Source organism: Ursus americanus, chromosome 8 (assembly GCF_024610735.1).
Source record: "Ursus americanus isolate L20-20 chromosome 8, mUrsAme1.1.p, whole genome shotgun sequence".
Lineage (NCBI taxonomy): Eukaryota > Metazoa > Chordata > Mammalia > Carnivora > Ursidae > Ursus > Ursus americanus.
In genome coordinates this window covers 78,899,650-78,912,333 of record NC_142134.1, presented here as the reverse complement: position 1 = coordinate 78,912,333, position 12,684 = coordinate 78,899,650, and the positions used below count along the sequence as shown (strand labels likewise).

Genomic DNA, 12,684 nt, shown 5'->3' with positions numbered 1-12,684 from the left:
CCACCCCCTGAAGGTCAGTGCAAGGTCTCCAAACCACAGAAAGAACATAGGTCTCCTGACCTCTGCAAAGACGCGGACCCACGGCTCATCGGGGGTCCACCACTGGGGAGGAGCGGCGTGGCGGCTTTGTCCTCACCGTCAGGGAAGAAACACGAGACCCGAGGGACTCAGACACAGGTCCCTATGTGAGGGGGCACTAAGTTCACGGAGGGACCCAAGCTGCTCTAGCGCCCCTAAATGGCTCGAGTTGACTGTATTTCTGTGGAACTATCATTGCGCATCACTGAACGAGGGCTATGGCTCACCAACTTCTTGCCAACGGGGTGGCTGATCCACACCATGATAACCATGTGTGCCCTCTGATAGGTGCCTGGAGTCTCACAGATCCCTGAGGCCACGCGGGCTCCTCCCCTGGTAGGAACCGATGCACAGCGGGGCAGCCGTGGATGACACTGGGGGAGGGGGGGGTTGGCCGGGAGGGCGCACCAGGGTCTGCGCGCTGACTGAGAATGTCAGTTCTGCTCTTCGTAATTCCCTTTAGTGAGTTCAGTGCAAGTGTCACAAACGTACAAGAGTTTTTTTTAAATAAAGAAAAGACAAACAGTAGATTTCATGAAACGTTTATTTTGGCTGCTTTAGGACCTTCACTTTCTGCTTCCCAGTACAGAACATGGCCAGGCTCTTCTGAGCGCTCCACATTCCAGATTCTTCCCATTTCCTAGTTCCCGTGGATACATCCAGACCCTCATGAACTCACTCACACCTGCTCGACAGGAGAGCCCAAGGTGGGCTGTGGGAGCCAGAGCTCCCCGCGAACACGCCCTGCCCAGAGCCGCCGCCTCCTCCGCCTCCGAGTGCCAGGATCAGGGGCTGACGGGCTCAGGCAGCCCTGCGTCGGCCCCAGACCGGCGAACAGCTGTCAAGGCTTAGCAGGGACCGAATAAATAAGAAATGCCATCACCGACTTCACCCAGCAGCACGTGTGGTTCTTTGAAAAACAAATCTGACACAAAAGGAAACAGGGCCGGCGAGGGGGGTCTTGGAAGTGGAGGCGGGAGAAGCTCATCTGTAAAGTGCTCTTCGGGGTGGGGCACCAGCTTCGCTCTGCGAGGTCGGCACCGTGGGTCGACACCCTGCATGCAATTCCCACAACGCCGGGCGTCCCAGGGGCACAGAGCTGGCGCTCTCAGGGGTGTGAGCAGGCTGCACGTGACGAGGTCTCCAAGCACTGCGTCTGCACACGCACGCGCACACACACACACGCACTCAGAGTTAGTGTCGTGCCGTCTGGCTGGGGGGGCCACACGGGGTCAGGTCCTGATGGTGACATGCACTGACAGCTCCTTGGGTGGGGGCCGTGCCCTCACGCCGCCGACAGGAACGGGAAGAAGAAGAAGTCGAAGGCGAACTTGACCGCTCCGTGCACGGTGCTGCGCCAGTCGCGCTCGATCTTCACGTGCCGCCTGGCGGGTGACAGCTGGGCCATGCAGTTGAGGCAGCTGATGGCCTTGAGCTCGAAGACGGGCCACTTGCTGCCCAGCCGGCCCTCGAGGACGGTGCTGAACTCGATGAGGCTGCCCTGGCGCAGGCCGAGCAGCACGTCCTTGAACTCGCCGCTGGCCCGCAGCACGATGTCCTTGGTGACGTCGTCCTCCTCCGGGCTGCGGGAGCCGTTGGCGCCTCTGTACGGCATGCCCACCGTGATCTCGAACTTGTAGCGGTCAAACTTCTTGATGTGGCAGGGGTGCTTGGCCAGCTGCTTGAGGCGGCAGAGCTCCTCCTCGGCCGTGGACGCGTTGCCGGGGCTGCAGGCGGGGTAGGCGTCGCCGTAGAGACAGCGCATCCAGTCGCCGATGAAGAACGGGAGCATGTTGATGGCCGACTCAGCGCTGTTGTCGATCTCCGTCACCCGGACGTACTTGAAGCGGCCCGTCCACGTGACCCGGTGGCCCTCCAGGTGGCTGCACAGGATCTGGGTGCGGGCCATGTTGGTCTCCTTCCAGGCGCGGGGCCCGCACAGGAAGCCGTACTGCTGCCAGGTCAGCGTGGAGTTGTAGACCTTCATGCCCTCCGACCGGTACACATAGAACCAGCAGAAGAGCATGACGGCCGAGACCCACACCAGGATGAGCTTGACGATGGAGCTGCGCGTCAGCGACTTGACCATCTCCACCACCGAGAAGCTGGCCTTGGTCCACCAGCGGACCAGCAGGGGCACGCTGCACGCCACCACGGTGACGGCGATCTTGGTGAGCTCCAGGGACAGGAACCAGCGGGCAAAGTGCACCAGGCCCATCAGCGCCAGGCCGGCCGCCAGGATCGGGAGGGCGAACAGGAAGAGGAAGTAGCCCATGGAGGCGCGGACGAGCCCCAGGCCAGTGGACTCGAGCAGGATGACCACGGACAGCTCGCACCACATGAAGCAGACCAGGTAGGGCACCAGGTAGCAGTAGGTGCCCTTGAAATTCCTCAGCCGCGCCATGCGGAAGAAGAGGTACAGCAGGTAGACGTAGAGCAGGCAGGGGAGGCTGGCGTTCAGGACGACAAACGGGCCGACGGGCACGGAGAAGAAGGTCTGGCCCAGGAGCTTCAGGTGGCGCCAGTCGAAGGGCAGCGTGGGCAGCAGGGAGAGCAGGCCGGCGGCCACCTCGGTCACCAGGGCCCTCCGGGTGTAGGGCTCGGCGGAGGCGCTCAGGCTCATGTAGCTGGTGGCGGTGAAGAAGACGGACACGACGGCCAGCTCCGAGCAGGGGATGCAGTCCTTGCTGGCGATGGGGAAGGAGAAGATGACGAAGAAGACGGACAGCAGGAAGTGCAGGTAGGGCTCCAGGTGGTTCCAGCCGAAGTTCACCTCGGCCTGCTCCACGTCCAGGTTGGGCTCGAAGCGCAGGAGCAGGCCCGTGAGGGTGCGGAAGCTCTCCCAGGCCCTGCTGTCCTGGAACACCTTGAGGGTGCAGATCACCATGGAGACGAAGGACAGGTAGAAGACGACCAGGGGGATGAAGAGGGCGAAGAAGTCGATGGTCAGGTTGCTGATGATGAAGAAGAAGATGAGGGCGTTGATGTGGTGGGTGGGCACGATGGTGGACAGCCAGTGCACGCCCGCCCGGGAGGCCATATCGATCAGGTACTCCTTGATCTCCATGATGGCGTGCAAGGGGTACTTGACCACCTGGGGGGCGGAGACAAAGACGGGGCTTCGGAAGCAAGTCAGTCCAGGAGCCCCGCCCCTGTCCTCGACACTCCGCCAAGCACCTGAGCTCTGCTCGAAGTGAACAGCTCGCCCCCGAGCCCCTGGTCCCAGCGGGTCATTCCCCTGTCAACACCCTGTCCACGAAGCGACGTCTTCCCCAGGCTCTACAGTCTAGACCGACCCTCCCTCAGTCCCACCCAGTCCTGCAGGTCCTGCTTCTCTCCTCTAGGCCCCTGGAGCCCATCCCCTGGCTCCCCTTCTGTCCCAACCTTCTGCCAGGGTTTCTGGACTCCTGCGAGCCAGTGTCCCCTTCCAGACCTCAAGCACCTGGAGGAACGCACCTGGCTCCCCTCCTCCCTCCCCACAGGGCCTCGCTGGTGGACACAGGAGCCCTGGCTGCCAGCGTGGGAGCGGGGCTTCTGACCTGGCCACCCCTGTAGCAAGGGCTGCCCTCCCGAGCCTCAGCCCCCCAGTCTGCTAAGGGCAGAGGAACCAATACTTTCAAGCCCATGAAGGGCTCTGAACGGTCCCAGGGGTGGTGGCGGGTGTGGGGACTCCAGAAGGAAAGCTCCCTGTAAATGTGAACCGGGGGCTCGGCACGTCATAACCAAATGGAGACGATTCATCTGTAAGGGGCCAGAGGAGACGTGCTCGCTCGTGGCAGGGGACCCCGAGAAGCAGCTGCCTGCTACCACCCACCTACACACACCCGTCCTGCTCCGAACAGACACACAACCCCCACGGCCACTCCCGCAATCTGCACCCAGGGCAAAGGGCAGGGTGACCCTCAGATGTCACACAGCAAAGGATGAATGAGGGATGTGGGGGAGGCGAGCAGGGGTGCAGCCTAGGGGAGGAGGCAGGGGCTGATTCCGCCGCCCGGGCCGGACTCCACACCTGTGCAGAACTCCTAGAGGCTTCCAGCCCTGCCAGGGCTCAGGGAAACGAGAGAGAGGCTGGAGGTGCCAGCCCTCAGGTGGTGTGGTGTGGAGGGCAGGGTGTGTCTGGAGGGGCAAAGGCGTGGACCCTTGACTGCACAAGATCGCCCACGTGTGGGGTTAGGGAAGCCTGGCTGCTGCCCGGAGCTCCTCGGAGGGGCTATGTGACGGACGCCCACCACCGCCCCGGGAGGTGGGCAGCATGGCCTCGGCCGCTTCTGCCCGGCCAGAGCGTGGAGAAGACTGGCCAGTGAGGGGGATCCTGGGGGAGCATAACCGAGTGACCACACCCGGATGTGGCTGTCATCTGTCCAAATGCCTTGGCTGTCAACTCAAGATGACCCGGAAGCAACTGGATAGTGCGTTTTCCACAGAGGAGAGGAAGCCGGGCTCACACAGGAGTTGGAGATATTAAAGAACATTGGTGTGTGCCTGCCTGTCCAGACACATACGTGTGTGAACAGCTGCATTCCTTCTTACACGTTTGTGACAGCCCACTTACTCTCGTTCTAAAACAAGCCAGGAAGTGAACAAAAGGCCCCCTGCAGCTCACCTGCCACCAACACAGCCACCACCCTCCCACGTGACCGGGGATGGGCACTAGCGAGTTTCGGGCCCCGGAATGTGAGCCTCGGCAGGTACTTCTGAGCGGCTGGGAACACGGACTCGCGCCAGGCTTCCCCTGGGAGGGCCCCTCGGACACAGAGCCAGAGCGGCCGGGCTCGGAGTCCCGGAGTGCGTCAGCCGCACCAGTGCAGCTAATCCCGAGAGGCGGCCAGGCCAGCGGCAGGACGGACCACGGGCGTCCCCTGGGGCTGCTGTAGCTCACCGTCCTCCTCCGTGCAAGCAGCCCGCGCCTGAAAATGAATCTGATGTTCTTTAAAAGACAATGAAGCTTCTGGGGGGGGGGGGAAGGAAAAAAAATCTGGATGGAACTGGAGAGTATTATGCTAAGCAAAGTAAGTCAATCAGAGAAAGACAATTATCACGTGATTTCACTCGTATGTGGAATTTAAGAAACGAAACAGAGGATCATAGGGGAAGGGAGGGAAAAGTAAAATAAGAGGAAACCAGAGAGGGAGACAAACCATGAGAGCCTCTTAACCACAGGAAACAAACTGAGGGTTGCTGGAGGGGAGGGGGGTAGGGGACGGGGTAACTGGGTGACGGGCATTAAGGAGGGCACGTGATGCGAGGAGCCCTGGGTATTATACACAACTGATGAACAACTGACCTCTACATCTGAAACTACATGTTAACTGAATTAAAAAAAAAAAGACCACGAAGCTTCTCGAACATGATGTCCAGTGATGTCCGGCCTCTGTCTGCACATGGAGGTGCCTGGGCCACTAGGACCAGGGAGTCCCCTCCTTTCAGGGCCCCCACTCGGCCCTCGGTAGCTTCCAGCCAAGCCCTGCACTTGGGGCCCCACCCAGCTGGGAAACTGAAAACCTTTTCTGTAGACCAAGTCCAACAAATTAAAACGAGCTGTTTTCTGAGCAGGAAAGAAGTTTTTAAAAAATGAGCAGGGAGTCAGTTCTATGACAGGACAGCGCCTGTCACCAGGCAGGTCACAGCAAGGCCATCTCAACCCGACTCGGCTCAGACCCAAGTGAAAGTGTGCACACCGGGACTTCCCAATGACTCTGTGAAGCTGTGGATTTTTAAATATTACTAAATTTACTCTTACGAGGGTTTCATCTGCCGCAAAGGGCTGGAGCAGCGCGGGGCCCAGAGCCTGGAGCGGGCTGTGGGAGTCACACCACTCTAGTGGCGCCTGGCACTTCGTGGGGGCGGGAAGACGAGCGCGCTGCCCTTCCTCTGGCTCCGACAGGCGATGAAAAGCTGGAACAGCCTTTGGTTTTGGAGACGCCTGCTAGGACTGACCATCTCTTTTACAAAAGACTTTCAATGAGACAAACCGTAAAGGCATTAAAGTAGTCTGACAATTTTAAAAACCGAAAGAAAACAGAGCCTCGTTTACTTCTTGTTGGAATACTTTAAATCTCTTTTCCCAAAAAGGACTCTCAGACGTTTGGACAGCCCTGAGCTTGTCACCCATAAGAAGGGTGACATAATTTACCGTCCCAACCAGGCTGCCTTGAAAGCGGGCACTGTTAGCAACTACGCTGGGACAGCCACGCGGCCTGCCCATAGTTCTCCGGGCTCACCCTTTCACCTTGGACCCTCGCTGGCACTTGGGGAAAGCCTCCTCTTGGCCAAGAACCATGGCAAGCACTCCACCCTCCTTCTCTCACGTTCTAGGGAAACTAACAGCGTCCATCTGCGAACACACTTAGCCCAGGCCTGCCCAAGCGGACCTGCGACAACAGTTTTGAGCTCCCTGGGTCAAGCTCCTTGGCCCTCCTGGCCTGCGGCTCAGAATTTCACCCCGGACACAGCGCCTGTCCTCGGGGGAACTCCCTCAGCCCAATGGTCCCAAGTGTGGCCACCACGCCGGCCACCCTGGGCCGCGGCATCTCCACGTGGTTTCCGAGTCGGCCTCCCCATCTGGATGGCGCCCGATCTGAGCCTCCACATCCAGGCGCCCAGGAGGGGCCACACTGATCTGCCTCCAGTGCGGGACTTCAGCGCACTTCCTGTCCCTGCCACTCCCATCTGCTGGTGGCCGGGCCGGCCCCTGCCCCCTGCCTCACGGATGGTGGGTCACACACGCTCCTGCTCAGCTCAGTACCACGGACTCTTGGACGACGAACACCATGGGCTTCATGACGATTTGTCTGCTCAGAGCCCCTCGTGCTGACGGACCTGCCTGGGACTGGCGGCTACACTTGGGGACACCCTGGTGTGCTTTGCAAAGTAGGAGAGCTGACCTGGGGAACCTGTGAGAGCTGCCACGGCCCACGCCGACCACCTGCACTGTAAGTCTCAACCACATGACCGAGAGAGTGACAGCTGTCACCCCAGGGGCATGACCCACCATTCCTGGCTTTCTGCACCTGTGTGTGTGCTCTGCGCGCGCTCCTTGCCGCTGCTGCTGCTCGCCGGCCGATGGCGGGGCGAGGGTGCCTCCCTTCCGGCCAGCCCACGGTGACCTCCTCGCCGCTGTCCACACCACACCCACTCGCCCCGCAGATCTGGATAGACAGCTACCCGGCAGGGTGCTCCCGGTCTCTGAATACTGGCACTTAGGTTTTGGGGGAAGGAGTCTTTGAGAAGCCGACCTCCGCTCGTGCCGCAGATGGATCACTTTCCAAAATGACAAAGTCTACGTGCAAGTCAGACCCCAGCGCACGGCGCGCCGCTGCCCACGGCACTTCGCCCGGAAAGAACAGGACGGCTCGTCCGCCACTCCCAAGCATGCCCGCCCCCAGCAGCGCCCTTCGGTTTGGAGCCTGACGGCACAGGAAAGGCCCTCTTCAGGAGAACACATCCTGTCCTCCAGGCAGAGAGGGGAGCCCGGGAGGTGTGGTGAGCGAATAACCACGGGGACCGTCCTTACACGCTGCGCCTCCCCCGACACGCTGCACCGTCTGGAAGGGTTCTGTGTCGGGCAAGGGCAAGGGCCCCCCACCCACCCCTCCCTGGACAGCACCAGGGTGCGTGGAAGGGCAGGTGGGGGCCCTGGTGGTCGGAGCCCTCCGGCCCCACTCACCTTCAGCCGCAGGGGCAGGTCCTCGGGGCTCTTGCCTGCCAGCTCGTCGTCATCATCGTCCTGCAGGAACAGGTTGGCGGGAATGATGCCCTTGGCATATTTCTTGGTGATCTCCACGAAGTCGTCCAGCGCTATGTAGCTCTTAGCTGGGCCCAAGAGAGAAGGGCACAGGGTCACCCCACATGGACAGGCCAGGCAGCGAAGGCGGCCGGGGCCCAGAGGGAAGCCAAGGAGGCTTGGGAGCCAATGCCTCTCTGTCCGGGACAGACAGTGGGGCAAGGACGGCCGGCGGGGAGAAGAGAGGCAGACGGGACGGCCTTCACGCCGCCTCCTCGCCATGGTGACACCTGTCCCTGTCCTGAACTTCCCTCTCCCCAGCTCTCAGGCCCAGGGTCTGCCTGAACGGGCCCTGCAGCCGCCTTCACCACCAGCCCCTTTTTGCCACCTCCTTCAGCCCTGGCTTCTCACAGCTTTGCGGACGGTGGCCCTGCGGCCCCGCCACCTACTGACCCCTCCACTCAGCACACAGCTACCAGCCCCCGAGGGCCGACCATGTGCCAGGCACCTTCCTCAGCGCTGGGAGTGCCTGGGATCTGTGCACAAACGCAGCGTGTGCCCAAGCCTGGGCTCCTGCTCGAGTGGGGTCACACTCAACAAGGCTGACGGCCAGACGAGGCCGGCTGCTCGCCACGGTCATGTCCACGGCAGGACCGTCCTCCAGGCAGGCGCGGGGAGTGAATTAACACAGAGATCACATCACGAGCGGGCCGCCAGCTGCGGGGCCGTCACTCCCCAGGTGTCCCTGGGGCCACCCACGTGGGGCTGTGTTCTGGGCACTGGGGACACTTGGACGGAAGCTGGTCGCAGAAGAGAGCAACAAGCAGCAGCAAGAGCAAGTCAACAGTGTCAGGAATGAGGCAAGCACCCCGGGAGAGGGGTGCAGACAAGGGCCTGTGTGCTAACACGGGGGGCCGGAAGGCATCCAGGACTGCATGTGGGCCACAGGGCCACCATGAGATGGGGCAGCACCGGTGGCAGTGGCAGGTGGACACTCAAGGCGTGAGCTGACACGAGACAACTGGTGGAAGAGACGGGGCCCAGTGGCCTGTCCCGGGCTGTGCGCTGGTGTCGTAGGTGGTCTGACACCATGACACTTGCCACCAATGCACGGAGCGTAGGCACAGCGGGGTCTGAGGACGGGTCACCAGGGACTTGGACAGGGCCATTCTGGTAGGACGACGAGGGGGAGGTCCCAGAGAGAAAGGAGGGAGGGGAGCCAGGATGGCGACTGCGGATGCCCCTCTCCGCTTCGTTAGAAAAGGGAGAAACAGAGTGGTTGCTTTGGGAGCGAGGGGTCCGGAGAGGGTCTCATCCTTTTTTTTCTGAGGCGAGGGGAACAGGCACATTTCACAGGCTGCTGGGAGTGTGCTGGTGGGGAGGCGGGCCCGGCGGGCTGATGACCAGGTGGGGGCCCCTGGACGGTACCGTCCACACCCGCCACGGAGGCCTGGAGAGGCCATGTCTCTGCCCAGCTCTCACCGCAGGTAGGCCTCAGACCCATCCCTCTGAGCCCAGAGCACATGGTCTCCCCTGGACCCTAGGACCTTCTAGCAGTTCCCAGGTGCACAGGAAAGCTCCGAGTGGCTAACCATAAGGTGACTAGGGTGGGGAAGGCAGAGCTGAGCTCTCTCAGGAGGAATTACCCCTGACTTCTGCACCTCTTACCCCAAACACAGTCAGACTCCAGGCTCCTCTGCACTCAAAACCCATCTAGAGAGGCGCCTGGGGGGCTCAGTCGGTTAAGCCACTGCCTTTGGCTCAGGTCAGGATCCCGGGAACCTGGGATCAAGCCCCTCGTTGAGCTCCCTGCTCAGCAGGGAGCCTGCTTCTCCCTATCCCTCTGACCACCCCCCTGCTCCATTCATTCTTTCTTGCTATCTCTGTCTCTCTCTCTCAAATAAATACAATCTTAAAAAAAAAACACAAACCCATCTAGAACCTTCCTGTTCCTCTGGTGTCCAACAGCCACAGGTGTCTCTCCATGTCAATGTCCCGTACCGCTCTGCGTCCCCCAAACAGAGCAAGAGAGCAAGTCCGTGCATCCCTATGTGCCCGAGGCCCTGGGAAAGCTTGACTCAGGATTCGACACGTCACCAGAGTTCCAATGACACTTCCTGGACAGACTGCTTACCGGCCCAGTGGGAAGGGGTGTGTGCACCCCTTTTGTATGATGCCCCCTGTCCTGCTGCAACAGAAGCTCTCAGGACTGGGGGGCCCTCAGCCCTCTAATCTGACCATCACTGTGCACAACGGGAAACTGAGCCTCAGAAAGGAAAACCAGGCCTGCCTGAGATCACGAGGAGAGTATGTGGCAGAGCTGGGGGAAGAGCCGGGCCTCCTGTCAGTGCCGAGCAGCCCGTGGGTCCCTCCTGTCTGGTCTCCTCCGGGATGGGGGCCCTGGGCACCAAGACCAAGAGTCCGCCCACACAGCTAGGCGGTTGCCCACGGAGGATCGAGGACCTCTCCTAACTGGATGTCCCAAAGGCACCCACTTCTGCATGCCGCCCTAACCCTGCATTCCTCACCTTCCCACAGCCCATGCTCGGGGGAGCCCCCACACTCCCTGCTGGGTGCCCCTCACCAGGCCTTTGTGTGTGGTTCCCCCCCCCGCCCTTCAGGGGCTAACTGCCCCCTCATCCTTGCTGACTGGCTCAGGCACCCGGATGCAGTCACCCACCACCCCCATTGCTCTGTCCTGCACGGACTGTTCTACTGCCCTCTCTGTCCCGTGTCTGTCTTCCCTCATACTGTGTGCTCCTGTCAGGCAGGCTCTGGATCCCATTGCCAGGAATACCGACAGCCCCAAACGGACTGGACTGAAGACCCATCACGCCCTCAAGACCCTGGAGGCTCCAGGTCCAGACTCTGCAGCAAGGAGTGGACGTGGTGCCCGGGGTGGTGGGCCTAACAGCTTGGCCAAAGGGGTCATAGGTGCCGGACGGGAGGCCGTACTCACATTCGCTGCTAACCAAGCGCTCCAGCACCCGCCTCTGCTTCTGTAGGGACTTGGGCACCGGACCTGGCTGTGCCCCTCCATCTGTGGTGACAGAACAGAGACAGAATCAAAGCAGGCTGTTCCCACGGGCCCTGCAGCCCTCTAGCAACCAGCCCATGTGCTGCCGGGGTGTCCCCAAGCTCTGGGGACCACAGGGCCTCCACGCAATCCTTGATGGGCACGGTGAGGGCCACCTCTCTGGGCAGCCACATCTGAGCCTCCAGCCACGAGGCTGACTCGGCCCCCGCTGGGCACAGCCATCCCCTCTACCGATGCAGCCACGCGACAGACACACCGGTTTCTGGTCAGCATAACGTATCCCCAAATACCTCTGCTGGCATTGGCCCTTGGCATGATTCTCCCCTGGAAAAGACAGAGCTCTCTGGGGGCCAGGCCTTTTCCTGTCTCCCCAGCCCTGGTGCTGGGAGGAGCTCCACACGAGTCTCTTCAGCGGCTGAGCCCGGACTGAAATATTCTGCTCTTTTGTCAATATCCACCACCTGCCGCACCCCATTCTGGCAACCTTGCCAGTCTTCCTGCATGCCGGGCACCAGGGCGTGCCTTTGCAGGGTCAGGTCAGGCGGGAGCCAGACAACATGAGGGGCGAGGCACGGTGACCCAGAGAGACCAAGGGCCCTGGAAGTGGCCTGGTGGAGGGGGGGCAGCAGGTGGGGGCTGAGCTGCGGCACTGCAGGGTCCCTGGGGCTCTAAGGGGCGACCCCGAGCTCGTCACATCAAGCATGCCTCTCTCACGGACACCTCCACTTCTCCAGCACGTAGTCTCCCCAACCCTGGCCCAGAGAGCAGGCTAGTCCCCGGAGGGTCTAGTCGGACAGAGGTCCTGCCCGGAGACCCCAGGAGAAGGGGCAAAGGTGTCCGCCCAGCAGCCTTCTCTGCTGCCCTGCTGTGCAGGCAGGAGGCCCCAGCCCTGGGGGGCCAGAGAGGGCTGCGTGCGGCCCTGGGCAGGAATCACATCCGCACAGCTGGAGGCAGGTGGCCCCCCAGTGATGGAGAGGAAAAGTCAGGTCGGGCCCCGGGAAATGGAGCGGCCAAACCCAGTCAGGGATGCCCGCTCTTCTGCCCCATCTGTCCTTCCGGCTGGCTGCTGTCAGAAGGCTGGGGGAGGCTGTGGAGGCCGGTGATGAGGCCTGCCACAGGAAGGCCGTCAGAGACACAGTTGGCTCAGTGCCCCTGGAACCTCAGGGTTTCAGGGACCCAGGTCCCTCCCTGCATGTGCTACTCTCCCCCCCCCCAGGAGGAGCAGGACACCCTGAGAACAACAAGATCTGTGGCTCTGCCCATGGACTGTACCAGAGCTCAGGGCAGGGCTTAGGAAGGGGACCCCAAGAACAGGATAACACCCTAGGAGGGACCCTCCCTGGGCCTTAAAGGAGACCCATGAGGTCCCCACAACAAAGTCCCTGGGAGACCCCAGGTAGGCTCCCAGAGCCTCCACAGGGCTCCCAAAGGGAAGCCCCCCAGAATTCCCACAGAGAAGCCCATGACATCCCCATGGGAAGGCCTGGTCCAAAGAAGGCTCGCGTACCGTGCTCATTGACCTGACCAACGTTCTCTAGCAGCTCGGACACGGCCACCTGCTTCTTCTTCTTGGGGTTGAGCTTCCAGTACATGACCAGGGCGGCCTTGCGCACAGCCCGCTCCAGGTCCGTCTCGGAGGAGAGCTGCTTCACCTCCTGCTCGTTCTCAGAAGTGATGCCTACGAGACAAGAGGCGTTACCGGCCTCGTCCTGCCTGCTGGGTGCCGCTAGTGGTGCTCTGAGCCCTGACCAGCCCTGCTGCAGGGGCTTGGCAGGGGACTCATGCGAGTTGCTTTGCAGGCACCTCTCGTCACCAAGGCAGAAACAGACATTTGACAAAAAAG

General features: G+C 61.4%; 1 protein-coding gene across 1 annotated transcript in view; it reads right to left on the bottom strand.

Moving 5' to 3' along the window:
- Positions 1-604: 604 nt before the first annotated feature.
- The window catches only part of WFS1 (wolframin ER transmembrane glycoprotein), a 31,129-nt gene continuing 19,049 nt past the window's right edge, over positions 605-12,684 (bottom strand). The window contains exons 5-8 of the mRNA XM_045771384.2: positions 12,349-12,519; positions 10,764-10,844; positions 7,748-7,893; positions 605-3,172 (exon numbers count right to left, since the gene is read on the bottom strand). Of these exons, the coding sequence (XP_045627340.1) occupies positions 1,364-3,172; positions 7,748-7,893; positions 10,764-10,844; positions 12,349-12,519 (2,207 nt within the window). The 3' untranslated portion in view covers positions 605-1,363. The remainder of the gene's footprint in view (positions 3,173-7,747; positions 7,894-10,763; positions 10,845-12,348; positions 12,520-12,684) is intronic.